The following is a 15,180-nucleotide window of genomic DNA, read 5'->3' as shown; positions in this document are numbered from 1 at the left end:
TTTAAGTATAGAATTTCTCCAAAGCCAAAATAATTATCCAGAACCTAAACCTGGTGGTTGAATCTCTCATCTGCTGTCATGCTTTCTGCCACGTAATTATGTCTCCACTATTGGCAACAGAACAATGAGCCCTTTAACACGTGATTACAGAGCTTAGCTGAAAGTCTGTGGTACAGAGCGAATCCTGGCCTAAGGCGCTCACTGTAAATACAGTCAATACCCACACAAGCATGCAGTATCATTAAAAAAGCAAATAAATACCTTTTTGTCCAAGTTTCGGGCTTCAATTTCCAAATTAACGACCCTGGTATCTTTAATCTCCTCTGCTGTAATCTGTGCCACAAATTGAAAAAGAAAAGTACAAAATGTTGTGTATGTTTTACACATGAAAAAACCTCCACACACAGTTACAAATACATGCTCTTCCTCTACACATGCTGCATTTGAAAACAGAAAGAAACAAAACTACAAATGTTACTCTGTCCCAGACCTTGTAACAAAGAATGAGAAATTATTTTCCCCACACACTCTCCTTTACCGTAATGGTGCCTTTTCCCGCTGGCTTTCCCTCCTTCAGTTCCAGAGGTTGGGTAAACACCGAGCTGGACACAATCTGGGGTTAAAAGACAGATAATATAAGATCAAGGTAAAGAACGATGATTATTATTAAAGAATCATTAAGAATCAAAGAAGCTTTCTTCAGGAGGAATTACTTTTAAAAGTCTGGTAGGAAAATCCCATTTCCTACAGTGGCTGCTGCCAGTTTGTACTCCTGAAATACGTAAGCAGTCTTAAAAGTTTTCCCTCTCCACAAAATAATTCCCACTAACCCATCTCAAAACTTAACACCAATCTTCTGTTGCTGTTTCCCCCAAGAGCCACGACATTTCCATTACAAGTAGCCGAACAGCTACTGAAAATCAGAACGTCTATTTATTTAATTAAGTCCTTCACTATCTCGAACTCTATCCTTCTCCTTCTAACCTAACAATACCAGCTCCTCTTCAGGAAATGAATGCAGATTCTCAGGCAATCCTCCCTGAATTTATGGCCTGAGGATTTTTTTTTGTCCCAAGTAAACCAAAAGGCTTCCAGAGCTGTCCTGGGCCTTCCTCACTCCCAAGATCCTGCTAGTGCTACAAGTGCCCCTACGTGAAACTATGACTTCTCTGGGGCTGTTCAGCCTGGGGAAGAGAAGGCTGAACGAGGATCTGTTCACTGCTTAGCAATATCCATAAGGGGGAGGCAACCAATAGGGCCAAGTTCTGCTCAGTAGTGTCCAGAGACAGGAAAAAGGGCAATGGGCACAAACTGGAACATGGGAGGTTCCATCTGAACGTGAAGAAGAACTTTACAGTGAGGCTGTGTGGAGGTGGTGGTTTCTCCTCTGCAGATATCCTAATCCATACCTGGATGCTTTCCTGTGCAATCTGCTCTGGGGAACCTGGTTAGTGAGGGAGTCGGATTAAACCAACCCATCATTTTTATGGTTTTGTTATTATCTTTTAGTAAAAAATTTTTTAAAAATAAATGCATGTACATTAACAATATTACAGCCTTATTCCTCTTTGCTCAGTGCAGCCCCAGGAAAGCCCAAAGGCTGGATGCCTACAGACTGGATGATCTCCAGAGGTTCATCCCACCCCTACAATTCTGGGACTTACAAACCACACACATTTTTAACCTTTGTTGTGTGCTCGACATCGTGGTTCTTCCAGTTATGTTCAATAGAGACAAGAACTGATCTGTTTTGGAAACGTAACAAAGAAAAGCTTAAAGAACCGATGTGCTGCAGCCAGCCCTGCCCACAGCACCTCACACACCTGTCCCAGCGTGCACTCCATGCCTCCGAGGAAGTCATCGTCACTGAGCTCAGCAGATTTGTTGTCTATGTCGTACACACCGAACCTCAGCTTCTGCACCTTCTCGAAGTAGTAGTCAACGAGCAGCTTCTTGGAGAATTCCGGGTCTTGGCAGTTCTTAATCCTCTCCGTGCGATCCAGCTGTATGGACACAGGGACAAACTTAAACAGAACTCGGATAAAGGCCGAGGGACGCTCCAGGCAATAGGGCAGACGCGGAGGAACGTGCAGCGCAGCTCCGCGCAGCGAGCGGCCGTACCTCAGCCCAGCATCCTCCCACGTCCTGCAGCAGGACGCACAGCGGGTCCGACTTGGAGCCGACGTCGCGGTCGAGGAGGTGGCGGCAGATCACGGACAGCTGCACCCGGCTCACGCACTGCGCCATCTGCGGGCACAAGCGCAGGAAGGGGTCAGCCCGGCCGCTCCCGGCCCTCGGCTCCCCGCGGCGGCGCGGCCCGGGGGCGGCTCCCGGCTCTCCGCGCCCGCTCCGCCCGGTGCCGCCGAGCGCTCCGCCGCGCGGCCGCGGCCCGTACCGGGAGGCACGGCTCCTCCCGCGCGGCCCGAGCCCCGACAAGATGGAGGCCGCCCGCCCACCCCGCCGGGTGCGGGTCCGCTCTCGCTGCCGGCTGCGGCCCGGAAAGGGCCGAGGGAAGCGCTGCCCCCAGGGCCGGGGCACGCCTCTCCCCGCGGCATCGCGTTCGCCGTTCAGAAACGACGGCGGCTTTCGGTGGCTGCGCGGGGCGCTGGGGATCCCTCGGCCCTGCCCCGCACCGCAGCTCTGCCCGAGGAACGGCCACAGTTCTCAAAACGGACCCGACTTGGGAGATAAGCCCCGAAGCGTTGAAATAAAGCATCGGGCAGCTTGAAAGTTCTAAGAAGCGCTTTAACATTTATTTCCTAGAGAAGCTACTTCACTACTATTATGAAAACGAGAATTGTTTAGCCGCGGCTTTCTCGTACTTGCTGAGTGTGAATATCAGTAATCTCCGTGCAGAGATGAACTTTCACTGGGCAATGATTAACTCCTTGGTGCCCCTCTCAGAGCTCCCAGCCCGCAGCCTCTCCCTGTGCAGATGTCACCCACGTCACATATCGCACTACAGATGCTGTCACGGTGGCAGCAGGACAAAAACAGCGTGCAGAAAGAATTAGCGGAGCTTTAGACAAAGAGGATCACGGTTCAGCTTTCTAAGGTCATCATCATCATCTGCTTTAACCCACCATCCTCACAGAGGCTGTCCTGAACAGCTGCTCGAATGCCTTGATACAGCCCCTGGCTTCCACTTTAGCTACACCCAACCCCAGGTGGGATTCACAAAAAGATGTAATCGTTACCTTTAATAAGTACCGTATTTTTCCTAAAATTGCAACCATCACAAGCTTTAGTTTTTCCATTACCTACATGTCTCATTCCACCACATCACCTTATTTAGCCACATCTGTGCAGCCTGCAGGTCTACAAACAGCTGTACACATGTGCACACCACACTGAAAACAAAGAGCAGCTCAGCCAGCCTTGACTCCCAAGCCAACATTTCTCCCTGTTTTCCCTGTCACAACATATTTCTGTACCAACAGGGAACAGCCTCCTGTCCTGACACAGTGTAACAGATCAGGAAACAAGTTAAAACCTCAAAGAAACGTCTCCCTCTAATACTTCCAGCATTGCCAAACAGCAGCTGTCCCTTTCGGCAGGAAGCGTTACTATAGGTCGCAATTTGCACATAGAATGAGTCCCTACTTGTTCACCTTACAGAGACCAGTAAGGAAAGCTGAAAGTTTGCAGTAGAAACTGTTAACGCACACAAGAAGCCAAAGGTAAAGTGAAGGTACAGACCTCACGCCAGATCACCTCTCACCTGCTACTTCTTCTCCAGAACAGAGGCAAGGAAACCATGAAATAACTGTTTCAAGGCCTTGCCTTTCAATAGCTCGCTCACAGAAGCCAGTCCTGAGCTATTGCTCAAGATGTGGTGACAGCATTAAGATTTCCCTTACAACGCAATACAGCTGGACTGTTTCTGAAGGAAACTACAGACCACAAAGGACCCTTTTTTGTTAGGTCCTCCTGCTCTGCTTGGAGATGGCAGGACACCTGGTAGTGCCCTTATGGGAACGGTGGATCCTTAGCAGTCAGATAAAATACATGCTTCATCTGACAACATCACCTTGAACCTCAGCCAGCATTTGTTTATATGTGCTGCTGCCTACAGATATCCTTCAGAAGCTCCCACCAGGCCTTCTCACTTCACAGATTTCATATGCACTTTATGGTATTCTCCAGCTTCAATCCATTCCTTTAATAAGTACAACCGAAAAATCAGGACTGCGAATGAGTCTACACATCCCAGCAGCAAGAGCAAGGAGAAGGTGGTTGCTTCACAGAATCCACTTCAGTCAAGCCTGGAGATCTGCTTGGCCTCTACTGAGGTGAACACTTTCAACCCATTTATCCCACTCACTGTTATTGGAGTGCAAATCTCTTGAGATCTGCCTGTGTTCAAAAAGCTTTTAACAAATAATAAAACCATTACCTTAATGTATTAATTCCCCAACACAAACACACAACAATAGCAAATGGAAAAAAATAAAATAAAATGCAGAACTCCTTAGTGGTTGGGAACAGCAGCCCCCAACTCCAGCTGCTGGTTACTTTTAAATGGGGCTTAATGGTAACTGGTGGATCAAATATTCTTTTTCCTCCTAAAACAGACTTCTTGAATTTACTTCCATTCCATCAGTAATTATCTCTTTTCATGAAATAAAGTGAATTGCTTATGTGAAACGCATCTGTTGTCTTTAACCTCCACCTCTCTTCCATAAAGGCTCTGTTCACCCCTGAGCTGTGAGCCACTCTGAAATCTGTGAAGACGCCAACAATCAACACGTGTGCTTAACCCCAGGTCTCATACAGCCTCCCGTCCTTTAAGGATAGGGAAGTCTGCAGTACTTCCTCTTAAGTTTCCATGTCCTGCTCTTCTGCACAACCCTGTGTTACCCTCATACGTCACCACCTTCTGTGACAACTACCCCAATGGCATTTTCCAGCTTACTTCCAAGAAGTACTGCCCTGTCAGTATGGTTCTGGGAAACATGGACTAAGGAGAACTGCTTTACCTCTTGGCAATGCAGAACAGATACGTGGCATAAATAGATTCCAGTCATCACTATGCTCAGACAATTTGAGACAGATCTGATCCCAGGCTAATTAGCGTAATTAAACTGCAAGAACTTAGTTCTTGTTTCTGTTATTAATAGCCTTGCTTTTTCCATTGACATGCACTCAAAGAACAGAACACGATCCCATTTACCTCACAGATCTCAAGTCAACAAGGCAAAAAATTTTTGTGTTGCTTCCCTGAGTTTTCATAGAGCACAGTTATGTTTCTATATCCACCCATACACACATGCATTTTGCTTTTACTGCTCCATTAATTCACCTTTACTGTGACAGAACATTATTTACATTTGTTGCAATGCTCAAAATTCTTCTGTTTTTCAACAGTTACAGAAATTCTGAAAGTCATCAATTTCTTATTTTCCCCTCACAGCATCCCTAGGTGACTAATACTGGCATTTATTATTTGACTCTTTACAGTAGACGAAGAATATTTCCATAATGAAAAGAGCAGCAGAAGCAAAATGCTTTCCACACAGGTATGAAAAACACATTCAATTCAGAAAGCATTTATTAGAGAACGATCCTTAGCATCTCCCAGCAACCAAAGTCCCTCTGACTGACTTGCCACCAGCAGATTAAGATACAGCATGCCCTGGGAGTCACAGAACTGTTGTAGCTGATGAAATTCAGTTTGCCAAATAGAAGTAAATCCCCAACACATATATTCAACTTCTATTTAGAGTACACAAAACAGAGCTTCTGGGTGCACCACAGCTAAGCAGGTTTGGAATAAAGGCAACACAAGCAAGCCACAAGATCAGTGCAGCTGTTAGAAGCAGCCTGTACAATCAGAACGGATGTTATGTTACCCATCCACAGGATCCACAGTTTGTACTGACAATAGCTGCACACAGCTGATCCAATGCTCTCACAGCTCGGGGATCCCACTGTTCAGACTGCCTGTAAAGTTTCGTCTTGAGCTGATTTCTGCACATTCTGAAGGAAGAGCTTCCAGCTTTGGGTCCGTCAGGCCCCTACACTTTGGCCTTTACTTAGGATTGCACGTAATGTGACTTCACATTTCAAGGAAAAATACATCACCTGTGTTATTCTTATGAGCTTGAGAGCAGGATACAATGCACTGAAGTCTATGTAAGATCCCACACATGTACTCCAGTAACACTCCAGACAAATCTTTCACTGCTCAACTAAGTTGATCAAATGCAACATGGATCGGCTCTGGACTCAAAGAAACATGCCTGAAGAACAGCTCAGACAACCAGAGGTCCAGCTTAAAAATGCCAAAACCATGTTAAGTCTTGCTGTGCATACCACCTCCTTACTGCAAAGATCATGTATTCCAAGAGCTGTATAGTACACATGGAAATATACTTTCCATTCCATAGTTCCAGAGCTGTCCTACAACAAATTGAAGCACATCAATAAATAAGTTGGAAGGTTTCAGCAAGGTAACAAACATCGGAACTGAGACAAAAAGTAATAATCCTACCTTATTGGAAAATCACACGGTAACAGCATGTCACACACACACAAGATAATTCCTTACCTGCTACCTCTTCTAAATCTTCCAGAACTTCCAACACTTTGCATACTACTGCAGAAAAATCCACTTTTTACACAGTAAAAAGCATTCTCCAACAAAACCAAAATCAACTCCATAGACAAGTAATAGTAACATACAAGTCTCTTGCCTAAAGTGAAGGGGAAATCAAACACAGAAAAAGAAACTGATGCCCACCCATGTTAGAAGAAAGCCTCAGAAAAAGAGTTCTGTCCGAATTCATTGCCTTCGGGGGTCTCACACTTCCCCAAAACATCACACTGGTGTCTGAAGCATAAACTCCCTTGTACTCATCCTCCTGCAACAGGACTGCTCTCATTTGGGAGAGCCAGACCTGGCATCTTCTGGAAAGAAACATCAATATTAACACAGAATCCAGCCAGTCTGGGGTCAGCTTGATTTTAACTGTTCTACATAAGAAATAATATATAGGTCTCTCCAACAGTAACATTTCCTATTTATTTCCATGGGAACAACGGATACAAAGAACACAATAACACTATTTGATGCAACAAACTGCCAGCTACAAAACAGTATTCCTGAACATAGTCACCACCATTAGCTATGCATTCTCACCAGCAATGAACGAGAGCCTGTATGCCATGCTCATTAAAATCTACATGGCTGTCTTTCAGCAGCAGCAATGTGAAACATACTGCCCGCTGCCCCACATCCACTGTTTGGTCTCCATAAACTTTCAGCAAGCACTGACAAGCATCAATGAGTGCAATATTTTCTACATGGGAGAGTTCAACTCCTTTGCTCCATATGTACTCCCATGTCAGACACTGTTCTGTCAGACTGCCATCTCCATACAGCAATAGAACGGAATGGGATATCAGAGAGAAGGTTCAGCCCATACTGCCATCCCACCAACATCTGCCTCTGACGTCATGGGTTATCAACATAAAACAGGAGGCATTACTTTCAGTGCAGACCTCACATAAGCAAGGATTCAGAACAAGAAAACCTGCAGTTTATTATCAGTTAATATCATTAAAGTTCTCATCAACTACATCCTTCCTTATACAATACTCATGTCAGTGTACACTAAATGTAACACATCTATTTAAGTTCTCAGTTATAACTCAGGTTTGAAGTACCAATACACATGCTCAGAAACAGCTACATTCAATGAAGTTGTTTGGTACTGGATTGGCTGTAGCTTCTGCTTTCCATCCTGCTCACAAACACAACACAATGCCATCAATCCTACCAGCACTATGGACCAGTAACAGCATCTTCCATCGCTTAGGCCCTGTGCTTCCCTGCAGCTCAGTACACCCAGCATTTGTAACAAATTCCCAGTTAATCAATCTGACATTTCCCAGCCTAACGTAGCCTCCTTGTTAGTTGCTTGCTTTAATCCCATGTTAGGCAGATGTGACCTTAATTTCTTCAAAAGATTTCTGTTTTCCTCACATGATCTGTGTGCCCAGACTATCAGAAGTAGCATTTCTCAGGTTACCAGGTCACCTTTCAGAAGGCATCCTGTAGCATTTTGGGTTTCTATATTATGAAACAAACACTGGTGCAGAAGCAGCGTCAGCTCTACTTTCTAAACATATAAAAATAAAAGTCCTAATCCCAACTTACTTCCCAGAGCCCTGTGAGGCCCTAGCAGACACCATAAGGATTTGTATCAGTAGGAGAACTAAAACACATCTTCACTTAAAAATGAGATGAAGAGACTTCCAATAATAATATCACAGCCCAGGATGATTACCAGCAAGTCCAGCCCCTCTGCAGCACATCGGTGCTTCCAGGGCTCCCAGAGCACAGCACAGCCCTCTGTGGAGAACGTAACTGATAACCATTTTCCATTACTGCGCTACCCAGAGGGCTGGGGAGGTGACAGGTAGGACAAGTCCTAAAAACTTCTGCAGGCAGGCAACAGATCCCTGTTCTTTGCACTGTTTCAAGTTATCTGTCATCATGTATCTTGATGAATCAAAATCGAATTTGTTAATAATTAGTACAAATTTAACACAAAACCCCAACCAACAGCTATTCATTGAACAAAATATTAAAAACAGCTTTCTAGCCAAGGTGCTCGGGTCGCTTGATGCCATCCTGATAGGTTACCCAACAGCTGAAGGGCTGGGAGTGCACCCAGAAGGACAGGCACGCAGTGGGAAGCTGATGGATTTCACAGAACCATAGTAGCACAGGGTGCCCTCCTGCTTTGGAACACAAATCACTGAGTCCAACACACAGCCCGGCACAGCAGCACCCCAACCCAACCCCACGGCTGAGAGCAGTGTCCCAGCACTCCTTGAGCTCTGGCAGCTCGGGGCTGTGCCCGCTGCCCTGGCAGCCTGTGCCATGCCCACCACCCTCTGGGGCACGGCCTTGCCCTGACCCTGACCCCCAGCTGCCCCTCCCCGACACAGCCCATGCATTCTCTTGGGCCCTGTCACAGAGAGCAGAGCTCAGTGTTGCCCTTCACTCCCTGCGAGGAGCTGCAGCCGCTATGAGGGCTGCCCTCAGTCCCTCTGTTCCAGGCCCAGCAAACCCAGCGACCTCAGCTGCTCCTCACACATCCTGCTTTCCAGGCCCCCCTCCATCCCTGCTGCCAGGCTCAGGCTGTGCTGGCACAGAGGCAATCCAGCAATGACCTGAGGAGAGCAGGTTGGCAGCTGGGCACACAACAAGTTCTTTCTGAACTCTGAATTTGAATCCAAGCCACAGTAGAACACGTTTATTGATTACTATGTGACTGCAGCACTACTGAATATACATGGAACTTATGTCCTACTTTGAATTACTGAGTTGGCTCCAAGTGAATCCTGAAGCTTCAGTATCACCACCAGAGTTTGTTGGTTTTTTTGTATCTACTGACCCACGTGCTGTAGTGGTGTTGTGGTCAGCTGACCCCTGACATGCCCAGGAATAAACTGAAAGCAGACAGACCCTATTGGTGGTAATACAAACAGCAAGCTTAGGACGCTTTGTGACACTGTGTGACTCCGGTGGCGCAGTGGACGCCACTTTGCAACACTGGAGACCCTGGGTTCGAATCCCCCTGTGGCACAAGTGGTAGAAGTGCCGCTCTGCTACACAGAGGCTCGAATCCCGGGGGTTGGACTCGATGATCTCTAAGGTTCCTTCCAACCCGCACGAGACTATGATACTATGATACTTTAAAAAGGTCCATTTAGTCATAACCAAGGAGCTCAGAAGAAAGGCCTCTGTTCTCACCCGTATGTTCTCCTTATTTCTGACCAGATAAACAAAGTGATCAACTCAGATTCAAGCTCTAGCTTGAACCCCAGAGCAATGTTACTTAGTGCAAATTAACACCTCAAAGTAAAGCCTGCAACTAAGCCAAGAGCTACTTTTCCAAGTTCTCCATGTGACAGAAAAAGCATTTCAAGGTTCCATAACACTTAACAGCAGAATATCAAAAAACCTTCCCTCTAAAAACTAAGCTACTGCAGTCCATCACTCACTTGGCTTAAGGTAGAACAATAACTGCAGCACTTAACATTGCTCAGTAACTTCTCCCACCAACTAAGATTCTTCCAATACTTTCCTTAAACCCTTACTCAGTTGCCTTTTTTTTTTTTTTTTCCCCCGATTTGGAAAAGTGACTGAAATGATATAAAGAACACCCTACCAGCCTCAGCACACTGACCTTTGTAATAATCCAATACACCACTGTACATCGCAGAGCATCTTTTGCCCTTCTCAAGTAAGGTTTCACTCTTCCCATTACAGTCCCCAGCTGTTCCCATGTCAAGCACAAATACATTAAGTTTTTGTGCCACACCCCAGTCTACCAATTACCACGGTTATGGCTCAGTCCTCCACTTTTGAGTCTGAACTCCTAAAGCAGGAACAGAAGACCCCACCACAGCATTCCTCCTCTATAGTTCATGTACACCACAACCTGGGCTGCAAGCACTGCAGCAACCCCTTCTCACACACACACACCATCATTGTGAGGACACCTCTTTGGTGTCATTTTGCTTCCTCTAACATCTTGCACCCTTCCCAAAAGTTATGTCTAAAACATCCCATTCTTCTTCTAGAGCCTTCATGATCTTACCCACTCCCCTGAAAGCAGCCATGTTACACAGGTGACAATGGCATAAGTCACTGTTGTACACCTGCCTAGCAGAGAACACACTGCAAAACAGCTTGGTACCAAAATACAACTTTAAAAAGAAAGAAATACAATCCAGAAACAGATCCTGCACCACTACTCCTGCAAGGCTCCTAACAAAAATGACTTCTTAGATTTATTTATTGCCAATTTCAGTTTTCTTATGCCAATGCTGTTTTCCATCTTTTTCTTTCTCAATTTGAGTAGGTCCTTTTCAAGTAAGAGATTCACAACCCCAGCACCTTTCTGTCACTTGATCATTACCATCTGCAGGACTTTACACCTTCATTTCTCCATCCTAGTTTACTGCAGAACAATAGTGCTTCAGAAAAGAAAAACCTCCAAAGAACCATCATCACAAGAGCCTGATATCAAAGAACTAAGGAAAGAATTTGGTAAAGGAATTCAAGTATTTTCCTCTTGCCCAAGTGGCAGAAGGCTGAGTGAAGTGCCAGGAAAGCACAAGACATTTACGTCCCAACCTTTTTCCATCCTCCAGAGACAATGCCTCCCATCAGCCTACCTTCCTAGAAGCACAGTCACCCACTAGAGCTGCAAATGCAAGTTGCTCCATTTATCACATCACTACTGGTTCAAAACAAGCATCCCATCATCATTCAGAAGACAGATTCCACAAGTGCAATCAGAACATCAGGTGCTTCTCCTGTCTGCTCACTACATATAAAGCACCGATTTTCAGCTTCTTCCCTAAAAACCTGCTGTCTTTGAATGTACTACAAAAGGGATTCCCACATCCTTCAGAAAACATTCATGCCCACACAAACTAAGATCCTAAGAACCACTTAATACCCATACTAGTAAGCCTTGGATTCTCTCATGCACCTTTGTTTTCCAAAAGTCTAATAAATAGCTAAAATAATGTTTTTAGTAAGTATGACCAAACAAAGGGAGTGGGAAGTATTTTCAGCAACATAACTATTATTTGATGATTATTACAAAGTAAATTTACCAGCTGTAAAAGCATGGACTGAATTACATTCTCTTTGTAGCTAACATGGAGTTACCACCATTAGGTGGAACCTGGAAAACAAGTCACAAATTGCAGCTCATCTGGGCAGCAGAGGTGGAATGGCAGAACGTCCAAGTGAGACAAGGGGTCAGGATAAAACATTGGAAGGCTCAGCAAGTTCACATTCTCTATCAGCAGAGCTTTTGTGTGCAGCCAATGCTGCAACAGAAGGATTTAAAGGATCGCAAAAAGATAAAACTGCATCTGTTTTCTTTTCATACATGCAAGCGACCTTGGACTGTGTGCTGCTCTTTAAAAGCATTCAAAACAACATTTCTTTTACCTTCTCAAGACTAAACAAGGGAGAATGGAACGTTACAAACTTCTACCACCTCATCATGGGATGCGCAGAACTTGGTTACGGGTATGGCCATCACCTTCCACCTCCCAGTGTGCAATAACAGAATTATATAACACCATGGTCATATTCAGCCAAGCTGCTGCACAAAGCCAGCTCATATTTCAGAGAGATACATTATGTGCAGACTGCTATTAGGTTTTTTTATTACACAATGGTTTAAGTTTTATTGGTTTTGCTTAAACCAAAGCATTTCTGTTATCAGAAAACTTGCCTACTGATGTCTTAAATTTGCATTATTTTTTTTTTAAATGCACAAAAAGGGACAAATTTTAACACAAGAACCTTAAATGCTAAAACACAAGCTGCTGAGTAGATCAAAAACCTGACACATTCTTCTTCCTGCTGCCAGGATAACTAGAGTAGCTAAATACTACCTTATTCAAAGCAGCAGCATGACAGCTTGCTTGCACTGCACTGAAGAAATGCTATTTGGATTAGCAGCTGAACAAAACTACAGCGTCAGTTACCCAGAAGTCTGGATGAGAGTCCAGATGAAAGACATCCCCTGTGCAGTACACTGTTATGGTGGTATGTACTTTCTCTGATACACTTATCTTTCCTTTAAGGTGCCACAGAAACATATAGTTTGCCCCAAATTCTTTTATGTTCACACAGGCAGCACCACAGAAGTGAAGAACACATACAGCCGACTTTGAATATCTTTGAGCAGAACAGACCATCAAAAATACTTCTGATTGAAAACTTAAGAAAATATAAGAGTTTGTGAAGCACTCAGGTTTAACTGCTCCTGTTAATCAACAGCAAACCATTTAGATTACATACTTCACATCCTACCATTACTGACTGAAGTTTCAGATTTGTTCAGATTATCTGGCCACTCACTGTTCAGCTCAGTGTTAAACTTCTTGAACCACAAATAATTTTCATTAGACTTTAGGACATCGCTTGGTGTTTTTTCTAGAGCCAAGGTGAAAGTTTTGCCACAGCTTTAACCCTAACAACATTTCACTGATGTGGAAGCTAGTGCTTCACTAACTTGCTACTGCCACCAACTTCAGGAGGCAAGCTAGTTGCACACTACCACCCTACACACACTTACCTGGCCTCTTAAAATCACTGAGGTCCACAGATAAATAGCTGTGTGCTGTGACACCCACCCCCACATTCATACAGGACTAGAGCTATAGGCAGAAGCCTTCGTAGCAATGCTGTAACGTAGCAGGGGAATCTAGAACAGGTCAATTAGTAATCCTGAACAATTCCACCTCCCCTCTACCCTGTAAAGCAGGGGTTTCCCTGCCTTCCAAGAACTGATAATGCCTAATTTTACTTCCATTAGCCCTTTCCTTTTGCAGCTGGTCGCATTTAGCTTTCCTCAAGAACGCAGGGTTTACACATATCGTCCTCTTATTAGAAACATTTGGCTGACAATGAAACAGCATAAGAAACCAGCATTTAACTTTGAGTTGAGCTTCCTGTTCAAACAAGTAAGGAATTTGCACATTCCACATCCATTGTCCTGTCAAAACAAGCAGCCACACTTTGGTTACACTGCTGAAAACAATAGTTTTGGAAACGCTGACATCATGGAGCACGTTCTGGCAGATGTCATCACAGCAAGGAGGTCACAGAGGCTTGAAATCTACTAAGCCATAGCAGCCCTGAGAGCTTTATCAGGAAGACATGAAAAATTAAGTATAAGAAGTTTTGGGAGTATGACAGGTTCTGAATATATTGCTATTTCCCCTCTCAAATTCCACCTTGATTTCCAATCTGCTAGAAAGCATTTCGTCCCACTGGGTAATGCTATATCCTATAATTGCATTGTGAGAAATGACTGAAATGATACTCACTGTTTAGACCTACAAAACAGCTAGCTGGAAGTTCTGCCTAACTTCAGACGGTCAGTAATAAGAGTGATATCATTCTATGGATTCTTTATGATACTGTAGCTACAGCAAGAAGACTTCAAAAGGTCACCAGCTCTCAAAATGCAGTAGCATGTCCAAAAAGTCAAAATAAGCCAACCAAGGGAGTTCCAGGCAGGATCAGACCCTGCCTGCCCTGTGCAAACCTGCTAAGTCCTAATTTTCCATCTTGAAATTCATAGACAAGTTGTACTCCCCCAGACACATCTGGGAAAGGTAAAGAAAATGCAGCTTTGACTCTAATGAAGCAGTAACAAAACTTAGGTCAGTATTTGCTTGCTTGCTTCTCTCCCAAGTTGCCATGCTATGTACACACATTTAAACACAGAAGAATGACAACAGAGGAAGCCTAAAAGCAGTGAGTGCCCACAGGTGAAGAGTCACATCTAAACCATCCATCACCTGCAAAGCATCACCTGTGTTTGGGCTGGAGTTAAGGACAAAAAACACTTTCAGCACTACTTGTTTTTTCCATTTGATATTTATACCCACAAGTGCCAAGCTTCCAAGGCAGGACAGTGGCAAGAGCTCCAAGCACAGCCACCACCCAAACACATTCCATGTAGGAACAAAACTGAGGAAATTACAGTCATCCATATAGAAAACAAGCTGGAGCAAGCATACCTACCTGATCATAAAAGTTAGCGAGAGAGCAGGGAGCTCAGTACGCCGCCGCAAGCCTTAGTCAAATACATACCACCAATTGATTTTCTTTCTGTGGGAAAGCCAAATCTTTCACCAATAATCACGTTCTCACCGCTGAAAACCAATATGAAAAGCTCCCTTGAGGTTACTGTTCCTTCAGCAGCATTTATCAGACAGTTTCGCTTCCTCTTCCCGGCAGAGGAAGAGCCATTTAACCATACACAGACTATTGCAGTTATCCCAAAGCCATGCAAGCCATACGCCCACAGAACACACGGCAGCATCAGCAAACCTGCAATGGGACAAAGACAAGCATTTTTCCAGCAACACTGCTTCCAGGCCCAAGGAATTGTTTCTGAAAAACCTCTCACAAAAACAGAATTTAAGGTGACTATTTTCTATTATGCCAGTCCAGTTTCAGTTCCTTCCAACAATTATTTCACCAAAGTTAGAAGCTGACTTCTTGTTTGCACTGGTCTTTGTATGAAACAGGATAAGGTCTAACCCATATATCCGAATGATTATCCAGAAACACCTGCTCTCAATGAGTGGTCTGCAGCCCAAACAGTGGCTTTAAGAGGT

At 44.5% G+C, this 15,180-nt stretch overlaps 1 protein-coding gene across 5 annotated transcripts in view; it reads right to left on the bottom strand.

Moving 5' to 3' along the window:
- CPNE1 (copine 1) overlaps positions 1-15,180 on the bottom strand; it is a 42,093-nt gene that overhangs the window by 13,326 nt on the left and 13,587 nt on the right. For 3 of the 5 annotated variants that reach the window (XM_015881291.1, XM_015881292.1, XM_015881289.1), the window contains 4 exons: positions 2,122-2,247; positions 1,824-2,003; positions 539-613; positions 262-333 (listed from right to left, as the gene is read on the bottom strand). In XM_015881291.1, coding sequence (XP_015736777.1) covers positions 262-333; positions 539-613; positions 1,824-2,003; positions 2,122-2,247 — 453 coding nt within the window. Of the gene's footprint in view, positions 1-261; positions 334-538; positions 614-1,823; positions 2,004-2,121; positions 2,248-2,395; positions 2,421-15,180 lie in introns of those variants that run through there. The other 2 variants (XM_015881287.2, XM_015881286.2) reach the window with 2 other exon arrangements.

This window comes from Coturnix japonica, chromosome 20, assembly GCF_001577835.2.
Source record: "Coturnix japonica isolate 7356 chromosome 20, Coturnix japonica 2.1, whole genome shotgun sequence".
Lineage (NCBI taxonomy): Eukaryota > Metazoa > Chordata > Aves > Galliformes > Phasianidae > Coturnix > Coturnix japonica.
This window is presented reverse-complemented; position numbering and strand designations above follow the sequence as displayed.